The sequence below is a fragment of the Ruditapes philippinarum genome, unplaced genomic scaffold, assembly GCF_026571515.1.
Source record: "Ruditapes philippinarum isolate M1 unplaced genomic scaffold, ASM2657151v2 ctg1900_1_1_1_1, whole genome shotgun sequence".
NCBI classification, from domain to species: domain Eukaryota; kingdom Metazoa; phylum Mollusca; class Bivalvia; order Venerida; family Veneridae; genus Ruditapes; species Ruditapes philippinarum.
The window spans coordinates 26,094-39,728 of NW_026861695.1; the positions used below are offsets into that span (position 1 = coordinate 26,094).

The window sequence follows — 13,635 nt, forward strand, 5'->3', positions numbered from 1 at the left end:
GTTTTATATTATTAAAACATTGATTATATGTTATGTTCAGTGACATTTGTTTTACCCTTGTCCATGCGTTTTGTGTCTAGCAGCATATTAAACATGGCGGAATAGTCGTCACACTTGTTTTCTTGTACAGTATCTTCTAAATGTTCACGTGGAGTTTCTAGAAGAGCTGCTAACTCGTCTATCACCTGTAATAATCAGTATTCACTATATTATATAGCGTTTTATAATCAAATTAATAATATTATTATAGTAATAATAAACTGTGTCCGTTTTTCATTTTTAACGATGCATGGACCGTTATTTAAGAGTTTGAAAACTGTTGTTTAGGTTTTGTGTTACGGTTTTTCGTGTGGCGGTGTGAAATGGCGATAGTAAGAAAAACACGCAAAAAAACAAATAGTGTCGAAATATATTGCGTTGTGCTTGATAAAGCAAACAGTGACTTTGTAGTCGTGTTTTCGTACATTCGCCTATACCCAAGGCCACATTTAAAACATGTTGGCGTTAATTAATCACACTCCACAAAGGCTAACAGAGATATAAGTTCTTGTTGAACTGCCCTTTAAATACGGTCGAGAGACATGTTTGGCATTAATAATGGTTATTTACTTATTTATTTTAACTGATAACTAAAGTATGTATGTGAGAAATAACATGATAATTATGCTGTAAGATAAGCCCCAGTTTCATAAAAAAACAATGAAACATTCCATCAAGTTCGAGGTATCAATTCAGGCTCAAACTATTTAGCCATGCACCAAATAGCTCTGAACACGCTCTCGTAATTTTCACATTAAATAAGTATTCGTGCTAAGAGCATGCAATTTTCGTCCACCATCATATCAAATAGCTCTTCAAGTTCAAAAGGTGGAGAAAGAACTGATGTAGGAATAGAGTAAACTCTGTCTCAAAAATTATCCGAGCAAAGTTTTGATACGATTTTTTTTCATTCTAGGCAGAGCCGATCACAAATGTTGTAAAAGACCTACTGGGGTAAAATGAAGTGTATTTCTGTTGATATGTCCATTCTTTATGATTTATGCTTTTCATCCGGTATTCAAATATAGTTCGCCATAAATAAAATTATATTTTTATAATTTTACTGCATATTATAAAAAATGTATCTAGATTTTTCCTTTTTGTGCTGAATTAATATTTTAATTTTTACTTTGAAACATATGTATATGTTTTGCTTTTTTTTTCATTTTCAGTTTATTAAACAATTAACATATGATGACGAATATTGTAAATAAGAAACAATGCCACCGGTTTCTCTTTCTTACTAGACATAGAACATTATAATACTGCACTTTGGTAACGTCAATTTTCATTGGATAATCGTGACGTTTATAATATTAGTTTCAAGATTTTTCAACAGGTTATATGGTCGAATATAAACGATTGCTTGCAACATAACCATCGCCTAGAGGTTCTGGTTATATATACAAACAACCGTTTATATAGGGTCACATAACCTAACAAACATCTTTACAACTAGCCTTAAGCTATAGATATATTTGTTCTGTAACTATTAAATCACGTGCCACTGTATCAATCACGTGCCCAGTCTGTGAGACAGATTTTACAGCATTTGATATCAAGATTGCACAACAGTTTTGTTTCTCTTTTTATATTTATAGTGTGTGTGGTGTGTCTTGAAAGAAATATGTGCAAAATAGAGAACAGAACAGCATTCTTCTGATAAATGTAGTTACAACATTTAAAAGATGGTCAATGCCAAGAGGAGAAACCGCATGCTCCAAACATTTACAGAACACATAACATATCTGATATTTTACGAGCATCTCGCACATTCTGTTCTACAAAACCCAGATACTGTCATGATTAAATGATAGTATATTGAAAAGTTGTTCAAAGTCCTACCGGAAAATAAATTAAAAATTGATACTCTTTGCTAACTTTGTCTTCATTTGCAATTTATTTATTTATTTCCTAAAATTTAACGTCGTGTATTTGAGCAAAAACGGTTTTTCTTTGTACAATGATGCATAATAACAATGTCGAGGCATTGTCAAATGGAGATATTGTTGTAAACACATGCTAGTAAACGAGAAGACATTGTTATTTATAAAGTATTTAGAAGAAGAAGAAGGAGAAGAAGAAATAATAGAAATAACGAGAAAATAATATAAGGATAGACGACGGATAGAGATTGCAAAGGGAGAGAATAGAAATTGACTGTAGAAATAAGTTCTTCCCCTTTACCTCTTCGGTTTCTGTGTCACATTCAAGTTCCTTAAATGAATATGAATTGGTTACCATTCTAAATAAGACATTTAAAATAATTCAAATCAAAGACAATAGCATTGTTCGTGAATGGTTGAGTATTCCCATATATCGATATGCAGCATTTAAGCAATTCAGGGATTACTTATCAAAGTTGTGTTACAATCCTCACCTTTGTAACGATGGTTAACAAGTTCATCATTTAATTGACACGATACATCTTATATCTAGAGCATCTGCGGCAACTCTAGGATATATGAACAAAATATTGTAAGAAAAAAACGTTTAACATTTAAGGACGGACAAGATTGTAGGCTGTGAAGTGTTGTTGCTTGGAACAGTAAATACGATGAATTGTTGCTTTCAATCTATGTAGTTTGAATTATTGTCATATGATTTTGAAATATATTATTAGTTATAAAGAATTTTAACAGGTTATATGGCCCTATATTGTTTGTATATTATAACACATGCCGTCAGGCGACGGTTATAATGCAAATAACTGTTTATAGACAATATAATATACTTGTAATTAATTACTTTAATTAAAGAAACGCCAGTCAAATATAGCACTCATTGCTGGAAATGTTTTGGTATAATGTACACTATCTTTGGAATGAAAATCGATAAATTTGGTTGAGATACAAATAAAAAGATACGAATTCGTGAGACTAATGTATGCCACAACATGTTAGTTATACACGTGTATGAAAACCCATGATAGATACAAGTGGAAAAATGTGACATAAGTGATTTGTCGTATATACGACTGTACATGTATGTAAATTTATACATTTAAGAAAGGTCATTGAAGTGGGATGTCCAACAAAGTTGACACTGCAGGTAAACCACATGTAGGTCGGCTACTTTCAATTCAAAAACAAAAACAAAAAATTCTAAAAATTTGATCCGGCGACTGTGAAATGGTTTCCATATCTTTTCAATTTACATAAATTTAATAAAAAATTGATTACCAGTCTTATCAAATATATACAAGATATTCAAGTTTTTTTCTATAAATAAAGGATTAAAAATTTTCATCGAGTGGTATAAGAATGACTATTTAACGAGTGGCGGTTGCCACGAGGTTAATATGATACAATGTAATTTTCATATCACAAGATGAAAGAAGGTTCATCTTTTAAAGAAAAAACTGAATATCTGGTGATGTATACTTTTGTGTCTTTTTTTCAAATTACAGTTCGTAACACTTCTCCTTTTAACTTTGTGTATTGGCTGCATTAAAAAAGTAGTCCGGCAAGACACCAGTTAAAATACGGAAAATAAGTTTCACTGCCGTGAATAACAAATTTGTACAGTGAAAATACAAAAATGAAAAAACAAATGTATGCATTTTATTTCATCAATATTTCTCAATACATGTGTATTTTATTTGTTAGTATATGATAAATATTAAATTACCTGCAACTTTGATGTCTTATCTCTGGGTAGAGCTATAAATGGTGTGAAGGGAAGCTTATTGTTGTTTGTAAACCATGAATGTATCTCACAATCTGCTAGTGGAAGACGTAACTCGACGGAAGGTTCGATTAACTTGTTCAGCAGGTCAATAAGTTCTGTAAGATATCATATCATAAAAAAATGAATGAACAATATGCAACACGCTTAAAACAACAATAACGTACAGTTCAATGTTGCCTTTTAACAGCAGAACGTTTTGAAGCTAGTATATGGTATTTAGATTGTTCAACCGAAGTAATCGCCACTGCTTAAAGGTACAGTATGCCTCACTTTATACGAATAATTTTTTAACTTCTTTAGAAAAAGCAAAAGTGAATTTTGTAAAATTTAAATAATGGTATAAAAGCTTAGATGCTTGAAACGTGAAAAAAGTAGCGATAAATGTGAAAAAAATTGTCATAAATGTAGCAAAATGTAAACAAAGTAGTATTTTGACTTCTATACAAATACTAAATCACTATAACTGTACCAACTGCCAAAATGCAACAAATGAAAAGACAGTTAAGATATTTGAAAAATGAGTAACTACCAAAGTGCTCCAAAAAAAAGAAGTTCTGTAGAAATACAAATAAAAACATTTCTGAGGCATAATGGGCCTTTAAACAAACTAAATCAAATAGATCAATAAGCAGTGGATTTCATCTCACATCTGTTCTATAAATGACACTGTAGGACCAGCGTTACTTAAAATAATAATAAAAATAAACAACAGAAAATCGAACAAGAACAAGCTTTGTTTTCTAGCTGATTATGAGTAACTATTAATCACGTGACCAAGAATGTCTTTTTATTAATTCATACCTTCTGATATCCCATGAAGAGTGAGCTCTTTAAAATGATTATCTGAAAGTCCTTTAAGAATCTGTACAAGAAGTTTTTGACGACGGTACTGGTCGGTGTAATGAGTAGAAAACGGCAGTTTACCCAGAACCATACCATATAATATTAAACCACTGAAATATATAAATAATGTTGATGTAATTGTTACAGTGATACCGTATTGTTAAATGACGGAAATAAAACGTCTGGACAATGATTATGAAGAAAATAAGTCACTCAGAATATCGTCAATGGACTCGTCCATCTTTTAATGTGGTCAAGACCATTCATCACTTTACGGGGAAATTTCAAAATTTGTTCAGACTTAATAACGAACAGTGTCACCTGGTCCAGTTGCCACTAGCTTGCTTGTACTTGTAGCAGCTTTGGTGGAACATTTTAGATTGAACAATAATCACTCTTATTTATACTGTAATATTCTATATTAACGTGTATAATGTGTTTTTGTCATCAGCAGAAAAATGATACTAAAACAATATATTACAAACTTTTGCCAATCGCAACTTTTCGGCCCTTTCCGTCTATCTTCATCGTCGAGCAACTGCAATCACTTTGACTATTAGACATCTTCGGCTGTTATTCCGAAGGCTGACGGAAAGGGCCGAAAAGTTGCGATTGTCACTTTCCAAATATACTTACAGACTCCAAATGTCCACTTCTGGACCGTATTTATTATCATTATTAGCTATAAGTTCTGGAGCTGCGTATTCCAGGGAGCCACAGTGTGTTTTCATCAGCTCATTTCGACTAAATGTGTTACTAAGGCCAAAATCTGTAAATATACAGAAAGAAAAGGTGAAACAAATGATATACTGAATGTTCGAATTAATAAAAAGAAGTAGTTGGAAGGAAAGGCTGTGTAATTTATAAGATTCATTTCAAGCACAGCCATCAGATCTTTACCAATAACTAGCTGAATTCATATAATGCATATACCCTGCTTTGGATTATAACACAGTTTTAATATTTAAAAACAATGGAGTTTAGTCACAAACAGTAGAGCGTGATCCGCCTGCACGCGTACACAGGCTTGCCTGGTAGCATAATATAAACACTTCCGATTTCAACTTATCCAAGAGTAGGTGTAAGGGAGGTAATAAATGTATGTGCCATTACTACACAATATCAGCATTACTTCCCTTTAACCATAATGTACTTACCAATAACTTTGAGGTTTTTATGTTTGCCATCTAGGAGAATATTTTCCATTTTTAAATCCCTGAAAATAGAAAAATAAGTTTATTATGAAAAATTTTCTAACATGTACGATGAGATAAAAATGTTTAATTTTTATATGACTGCTTTATTTTGATGTAAGCAGATTTTGACGTTCTTTCGTGGTGAGCAGACGACCAATTAACTTTGAGAACATAAGAATAATTTTTTTCCGTAAACTTATTTATTTATTTCTCAATATTAAATTAAACTTTAACTTGTTGTAATGAAATTACATACTCTTAGATTCTCTTGCATACAAAACTGTTCTTAACATTATATGAATAAATTATTTGTAACTGTAAAATTTTCAATAAACCCATTTATTTTTCATAAAACTTACTGGAATTCATTTAAAATCGACTATTTTATTTATGCAGATAGTTCCACTTTTAGATAAAAGTTTTCAAGGGGTTTTGTTACGGAATGCGATATACATTGGACTTAAACAGAGATGATCAAAGTAATTATAGCGGAAATATTTGGCTATTCTTTTTGAAGGGGAAATTACCTGTATATCGGATTCTTAAGGGCGGTTCAGGTGAGTACAAAGGTCACATGGGGTCAATGAGAAGTCGACGGATGGTAGTATCATATTTAATTTAAAACATAGATCTGTTGTTGTAATTATTGGTATGTACAGAAACATGGGCCATATGTGCAATTATTATTGTCGAGTTTGCGCTATGTAGATAATTTGTGAAGGGATATTCATTGATATTGGCAGGTGGTTTGAATGTGAAAACTAGTAAAGAGCTACCACAAATATACAGTAAAATGCACGAAATTGTAAACAAAATAATTGCATCCATTTGTAAATAATTGAAACATTTAAGCCAGTCGACCATTAATACTAATGCTAATGTTACAATGAAAGTTTCAAGGAAAGAAAGAGAAATAACTCATTTACATCATACATAAACGATGTATCTAGGATGCTCGACAAAATTGAGATTAAAGGCCTTCGAAATCCTACCGTCTCTTGGAGCATTTAAGGCCGGAGCTGTTTTACATAGACCAAATGTTGGAATCATACAGGGAGCAGCTGTTGAAAGGATGCCTCCAAACACAGTATATTTTCAACATTGTACAAATGGGAATATGAAATAATCGTGGTGATTAAATCTATATTTGGCTTTTTTTTAAACCAATGGTCTTTTACACTAGTGTTACTGTTAAAAAAAAAACACATCACTGTTGTAATAACACTTAAAACGTTATAAATAGTTACAAATACGTGATAAATGAATAAACTGGCGGCGCATTTTTACAGCATTTTTGAAGTTGCTTTACAAAAGTTCAACTATTTCTATCGTGTAGAGACAAATGTGCTTATAACTTTCTTACATCCTGTGAGTAAATGACCTCTGGTTTTATAGTACCGTCAAAAACCTATTTTACAAGATCTCGCAGATGTTCTTCATTGGAAAACCAAAAACACACCTTTTTTATAACCTCAAACATTTTTTTTCGTACTTGAATGATGTTCATAGTCTAAAATCTAGGGTATAAATTTCAGTTAAACCATGTACACCACATGTGCTGCTGCTTTTTCACGACTAGGTTTACAGTTAAATCAACAAATATTTTGGAGAAGAATTTCCAGAAAATACTTTTTAATTTGACGGAAAGACACTCGCGCTTGATAAATCCACACATGAAAAAAGAAGCATGTCGTCCCTAATTGATGAGGTTTTTTAATCATTGCTGAAAACACATGTTGATGTTGTTTTTTTTTTCCCCTATTTTCTGTGAAAGTTTTACCTAGGTTGACATTAACAATATGTGAGAGGATAGATTTAACAGTTCACTTCTGGGAAACATGATTATTTTTTCATGAAAGTATCTCTTTACAACGTACAAACATGAAATAAAGGGTGTAGTGCGTCATGGAGATTCATTAAGACTTTGATTATTCAAATTTCAAGAGTTTTGCACGAGGTCACGTTGAAAGGTATCAGTCTAAGATGTTAACTGTAAGTGACAACTGAAATAAGTATTTTACATTTACGACTCCAGTCAAAACATTTCAATTAAGTAAGTGTATCAGATATAGAAGACATTTGTAATTTGGTACAGCTTAAAAAAGAACTTGCTAGCCCTTGAAACATATCACATGTGAATCAAACAACTCAAATAGGTAATACGATAAACATTTTTAAAAAATGAAGTGTTCCTCAAATTATACATAGAAAAGAAGTCACATCTAAAAGAGATGGAATCAAATTGACATTTGCATAATTTCATTGCAGAGAAGTACCACTTGAGATGTGTTAGACTCTCCAGTATTGAAAATAAAAATACACTATAGGACGTATATACAAAAGTTTACTAGTACCCCCACGGTAATTTATGATACTCGCCGGGAATGAAAACTTTACTGACCCGACTAGACATATTTGTTGATCTGTTAAAGCCATCATGGACCGACGTTAAGCTTATCAAATTCTCATTTTCTAGGGTCCTAACCTCAATATTGTAGGCATGGAAACGCTGTAAATGGTTTAAGCATTTGAAAATGAGCAGTGGTGGAAGTTAATGCGCGTCCATTAAAATAAATTATGCGTGAAAGTGGCACTTGGCTTCATAGTCTAGGGTAAAAAAGAAATCAAGCGCTTATTTTTCATTTTAGGGAATTGGTTTATTTATTCACATAAATTCACATAAAATGAATAAAAAGTGCCAACTATGTTAAAGGTCTCATATTTTCTATATTTTAATAAAACTTTATCCACTGTTATCATTTCTTTCACATTTTGGTTAAAAAAATATAACTTCGTACAATCGTCATTATAAAATATAATATGTTATATGTGTACAAATATGTACTGTATTTTATATGTTTTCATATTTTGTATGCAACATGCTTCAATGTCATTACTGTCTTTAACTTTAGAATTATTGAAACATTTTTAATGCGCAATAGGCAGGTATTTACTGATTTACCATTTTTGCATTATTTTAGATGCAAGAAAGATAATTTACACAAATTTGTTAACAAATGCATTTCATCAATTCATTATTTCTACTTCGTTTTAGACGAAAACTCAAACGGAAGTTAAAAGTTTGACACCCTGAGAAAGAATACTAAGGAGATAATATGTCGGTGGAAATATAAAATGGTATTGATGACCTTTAAAGTTTCAATTGTATGTTTCAAGTTGCCAGTATTAAACTTTTTCATTGACCAGTATCAAATGTTTATAATGACCTCCCAGCGATTTCGGCGTTTAAACGAGTTAATTTAGCCGGCAGTCTGCTTATTGTACAAGGAACGCCTGACTTAAGTACTGGCTTCTGAACTGGGTAATCAAACAAGCCATGCGAAAACAGTTATTAAGCCGATTCTAATGAAATCCTGAGGGCATATCCAGGTTTAAATTTTTTGCCGAATGTGCAAAATTTCAGTACTTGTTACCTCCCTTTGACTACTTTACGGCCGTTCTTGGTATGTATGATTCAACCCCGCAGATTTCATTGTTAAAGCTTTTTTTACCAAAAAAAAGTTGAATACACAATGTATGTGTTGTTAAAAAGAAGTAAGGCAGATCATTTAATGACTTAAGGGCTATACAAAATTTTAAGAGATAGAAAATTTATATTGACACACGGAAAAATGCTATTTTTGCAAACGTTGACAATCTTCGTGTGATGTTAATACTGATGATTTAGATATGACTAATGCTTAATTTATCTGTTTACTTAGCGAGAAACATTTCATTAACTTTAAGTACGGGTACAATAAGTAACGATTTGCCTATATAAAACCCATACAAATGCTAGATCTATATCAATTTTAACAATGTAGTCAACTTTTCAACTTTTCAGTCTTATTTCAACGGTAGCTGAGCAATTAATGAAGGCCCAAATGACCGCACTAGAAAGGGGTATATTCGCTGTATTTTATTTCAATACAGCTTATCAGGTCTTTAGAAAATTTTAAAAGCAAATTCTTATATATCCTTATAATTTATCTATCGTCGAGACCATGCCTGATCACAGCAACAAGCACGAAGCCCTGTATCTATGTAAATCGTTGTTGTATATCTGTCAATTTCTGTAATAATTGAAGAGATAAAAGTGGGCTACTGTAGGTACAAATCTATCATCAAGTCATCAATGACAATACTGTTACCATAGAAACAGTTTATTAGTTTTATTTGCATGCATTGCTCTGTTAGGTTTGCTTAAAGCATATTTTGCAATTTCAACAATTTGCATGGATTCTACTCTATTTCAATAAAAACGTTGTAACGTTTGTTTGTTGTTGTTGTTGTTTTCTCTACAAAGCAGACGATGTTCTGATTCGCACAAACCCAAGGATGATACGTCGATTATTAGCAAGCATATGATGTTTAATTCGGGACTTTAACTCTCGACCTCTTAGTTGGTATACCACAAGCCGTACATGATTAACATGGGTGTTTTCATTTTAATCTGTATTCGAGTTTATTTCAGTGACTAAGATACCGTACATAAATATATATCCCGACATGATTTTATGCATGTTTCAAACATATTTGTGGTCTTCTCAAATTAATTGAATGCACTGTATTAAAGTGATCGCTCTCTGTAGATAATATTAATGTTTTAACAGGATTATAACATTAGAATAGATAGGTTTGTAATTATTCATGTAAAAAACGGCTGGGAAAAATCCGAAAATGCAGGATAGAAATAATGAGGGGAGTGAGTGATTGTTCACTGAGGTGGTCAACTTGTAGCCGAAATGACCGGTAATTAGTGCGTTAATTATCTAGTTAGTTTTCTGACCTGGCAGATTTATGTGATGTTGTCAACGAGTGTGGAGAATATGCCAAGTGGCAGCTGGGATGGTGTGAAATATGGCTCCCAAAATATTTAAAGGTTCGATTCCTGATAAGATGGGGTATGATTTATTTTCAACAGTTCGTACCTGCTCCAGAAGTGAAGATGGATGACCAATGTCAGGGAGGGTGGTTTATATGATGCTATAGTGTTATAAAACATTTTTCTTTGATGGTTATCTTCCTTGATATTGCACTGTTTAGAATGCAATACCTTGTTTATTGTTCTTACTTTTCACAAAACATTAAACCAAAATGACTATGAATGCCTGACTATATTGATATTGCAATGTAAACTCACTACCCAAGGAAATAAGTAAAAATTTCTTACAGATATTCACATTAATAAAAGGGTAATAAAGTGCATATAAATCACATTAATTGTAACGAAAGGTGAATTCCCCGTATAGATACTTTAGTGGCAAATAAACCAGCATATAAGATAGGTATAAAATATATCACAAGCAATATAGTTTAGTAAAAAGTTTCATTTTACCAGTAACTAAAATGTAATATTTTAGGAATGTAACTATGAGATTAGAATTTGATGGTAATTTTGAAAGAATAAACTATGAAAATAAGATGCTGGAATGTTGATATGAAAATAAAGTTAAAAATCACAATTAGAACTGATTATATAGATCTGCACTAAACGTTTAACCGCAATCATGGATGGCATTAAGTTAGAAATATACGTACAGGAAAACCTTGTCTTAAAAACCACCTCCCGAATGAATTCTATATACGAAAAAAAAACTGCCGATAACATACATCATCATATGTAGTTTGGAATTTAGATGTTTTAATAGACCACCTCTCTGAAAAGACCGCTGTTTCTATTTCAATTTTTTTTTGGTTACAAAGAAAAGTGCTTTATAAAGAAATTTAAAAAATACCTACTTGTTATGAATACGTGGTGAATGCATATATGTATAAAGAATTTAAGTACAGATGTACTACTTGTAATATATAGGTTTGTTTTATGATGCATTCTCAATATTCTCATATGTCATAGATAATGTGGAACAGAGCAGAACAGAACAGAAAACATTTTTATTCAGCACCTTGACTTATATATCGGCAGTTCCTCATAACAGTATAAAAATAAGGACAAACAATTATTCACTAACATCTCTAGATTTTGGACATGCATTTTATTGCAAACATATCATGCATTTGAACATACAATGACAAATTAGGTTAAATATTTTTTACATATCTCAGCTTTGAAGATGAAAAAAGATCAGGGATGGTAAGGTAAGATCAAAAGAGACGACATGTTGCTTTCTAGAATAACATTTATGATTACAGACCACAAAATTGATTTATGTAACAAGGAAAGTACAGTTGTTTGAAAATAAACATTGAATAAAATAACATTAAAGGTGATAATGTGAATTGTGATTTAACATTTAGAAAAGCAGACAAACATTTCAATGTCATGGCACATAAATCATTGTATTTAATGTTAAGACCGCATTAATTTATTATTATTTTATTAGTTTGAAAAATAATCGTTTCGTATATATAAAGAAATAAATATCTATATAAGCATATGAATATGCTGGTGAATTTCCAAAATATTGGTTGTTTAAACTTTTTATTCTAGAATATTGAAAACTATTTATTTCATATATTTAGTTATGTGGCGGTATCTATGGGTCTTAGTCCATAAATGTATATTTGAGAGCAATATTAATTCATTTTCTTTAACAAAAATGTGGCTACTTTAATATCCTTTTGAATAGTCTAGGATTTCCCTCCTATATAACGATACAGTGTAACCGGCCTTTCCTAGATATTTTAATTTCTATATATTAAACTCTTAGTACAAATAAAAACATGTCAAAATATACAAATTAAGGGAAAGGTGAAACATATATTTTGATATACTTTGGGGCACAACTTTGAACTACTTATCCGAAACACTTGAATCAATATGAAAAATAAACATGGGCAGATATTTTCTCTTATTCAGATATATTACCTCTCGTTTGAACAGCTCTTTAAATTATTTCAAGTGTACCTTGTGACGTTTATCCCAAATATTGAAATCTTGACATGCGAATGGTATTTATTTTGCCATTTCAATTGCGACGTCAGACAGCTCACCTTATCTATGTGGTCATATATTTTCCTCAATGCACTACGATGCACTTTTCACCCAAGGTATATTTCAATCATATTCATACTTAAAACGAATAACCGAATTCAGTGTGCCTAATCAGTATGCTAAATAAAAGTTAAACCTGATTTATTTTCAGTTTCCATTGGTAGAAATATTTTGTAAATCGTTTTCCGTCTCCTTTTTTGTGGAAATACACTTTCAGCTCCTTTTTTTGTGGAAATACACTTTCAGATCAATATTCAACCCTCCCCCCCCCCCCCCCCCACAATCCGGTGTTGTGGACATGATGTGAATTATGTAACCAAACTCATACATTTTGTATTTAAAATGTTAATTATATACTAGTAATGCATGTTTATTTCTTTTTTCTACAAACCGGTGCTGTGTGTGTAACCAAAGTAACATTGAAAATGAATGACATTTTGGCTTTAAATTACAGTGGCAAGCATTGTTCAGCACTTGTAGTACACATGTTTGCCTCTTATATTCTACACATTTTCGTATTTTCAAGACGATCTTGTTAAAACCACAGGATCATATCGATTGTTTATAATATACATGTATAAGCATAGCAGTGCACTAATATGAAATGAAATGTCAAAGTATCACACGTTCCCACAGATTGCATGTCTTTCTAAAAATTTGTTAGATATGACCTTTTATATCAAGAAACTTGTACCAACATATTAAACTTTGTATAAATTTTCCAGACGATACTTTTTATGTAATTTCGCGATATCGTCTACAAAATACCTTAATTCATTTTCGGAGGCACAATAAATGATCTATATTGTCGTTTGATATAGTTTTTTATAACACTTATGTCAACCTGTTGTCTACCGCTGAATACTTATTTGATCATATCAACCATTTCACTTAAGTATTTAACAAATAATC

The 13,635-nt window shown here is 31.5% G+C and overlaps 1 protein-coding gene across 5 annotated transcripts in view; it reads right to left on the bottom strand.

The window, feature by feature from the left end:
• The window catches only part of LOC132716543 (SNF-related serine/threonine-protein kinase-like), a 115,640-nt gene that overhangs the window by 15,347 nt on the left and 86,658 nt on the right, over nt 1-13,635 (bottom strand). For 4 of the 5 annotated variants that reach the window (XM_060699839.1, XM_060699841.1, XM_060699838.1 and 1 more), the window contains exons 4-9: nt 5,730-5,788; nt 5,209-5,341; nt 4,531-4,682; nt 3,670-3,824; nt 2,227-2,256; nt 56-185 (exon numbers count right to left, since the gene is read on the bottom strand). In XM_060699839.1, the coding sequence (XP_060555822.1) occupies nt 56-185; nt 2,227-2,256; nt 3,670-3,824; nt 4,531-4,682; nt 5,209-5,341; nt 5,730-5,788 (659 nt within the window). The remainder of the gene's footprint in view (nt 1-55; nt 186-2,226; nt 2,257-3,669; nt 3,825-4,530; nt 4,683-5,208; nt 5,342-5,729; nt 5,789-13,635) is intronic. The other variant, XM_060699840.1, reaches the window with a different exon arrangement.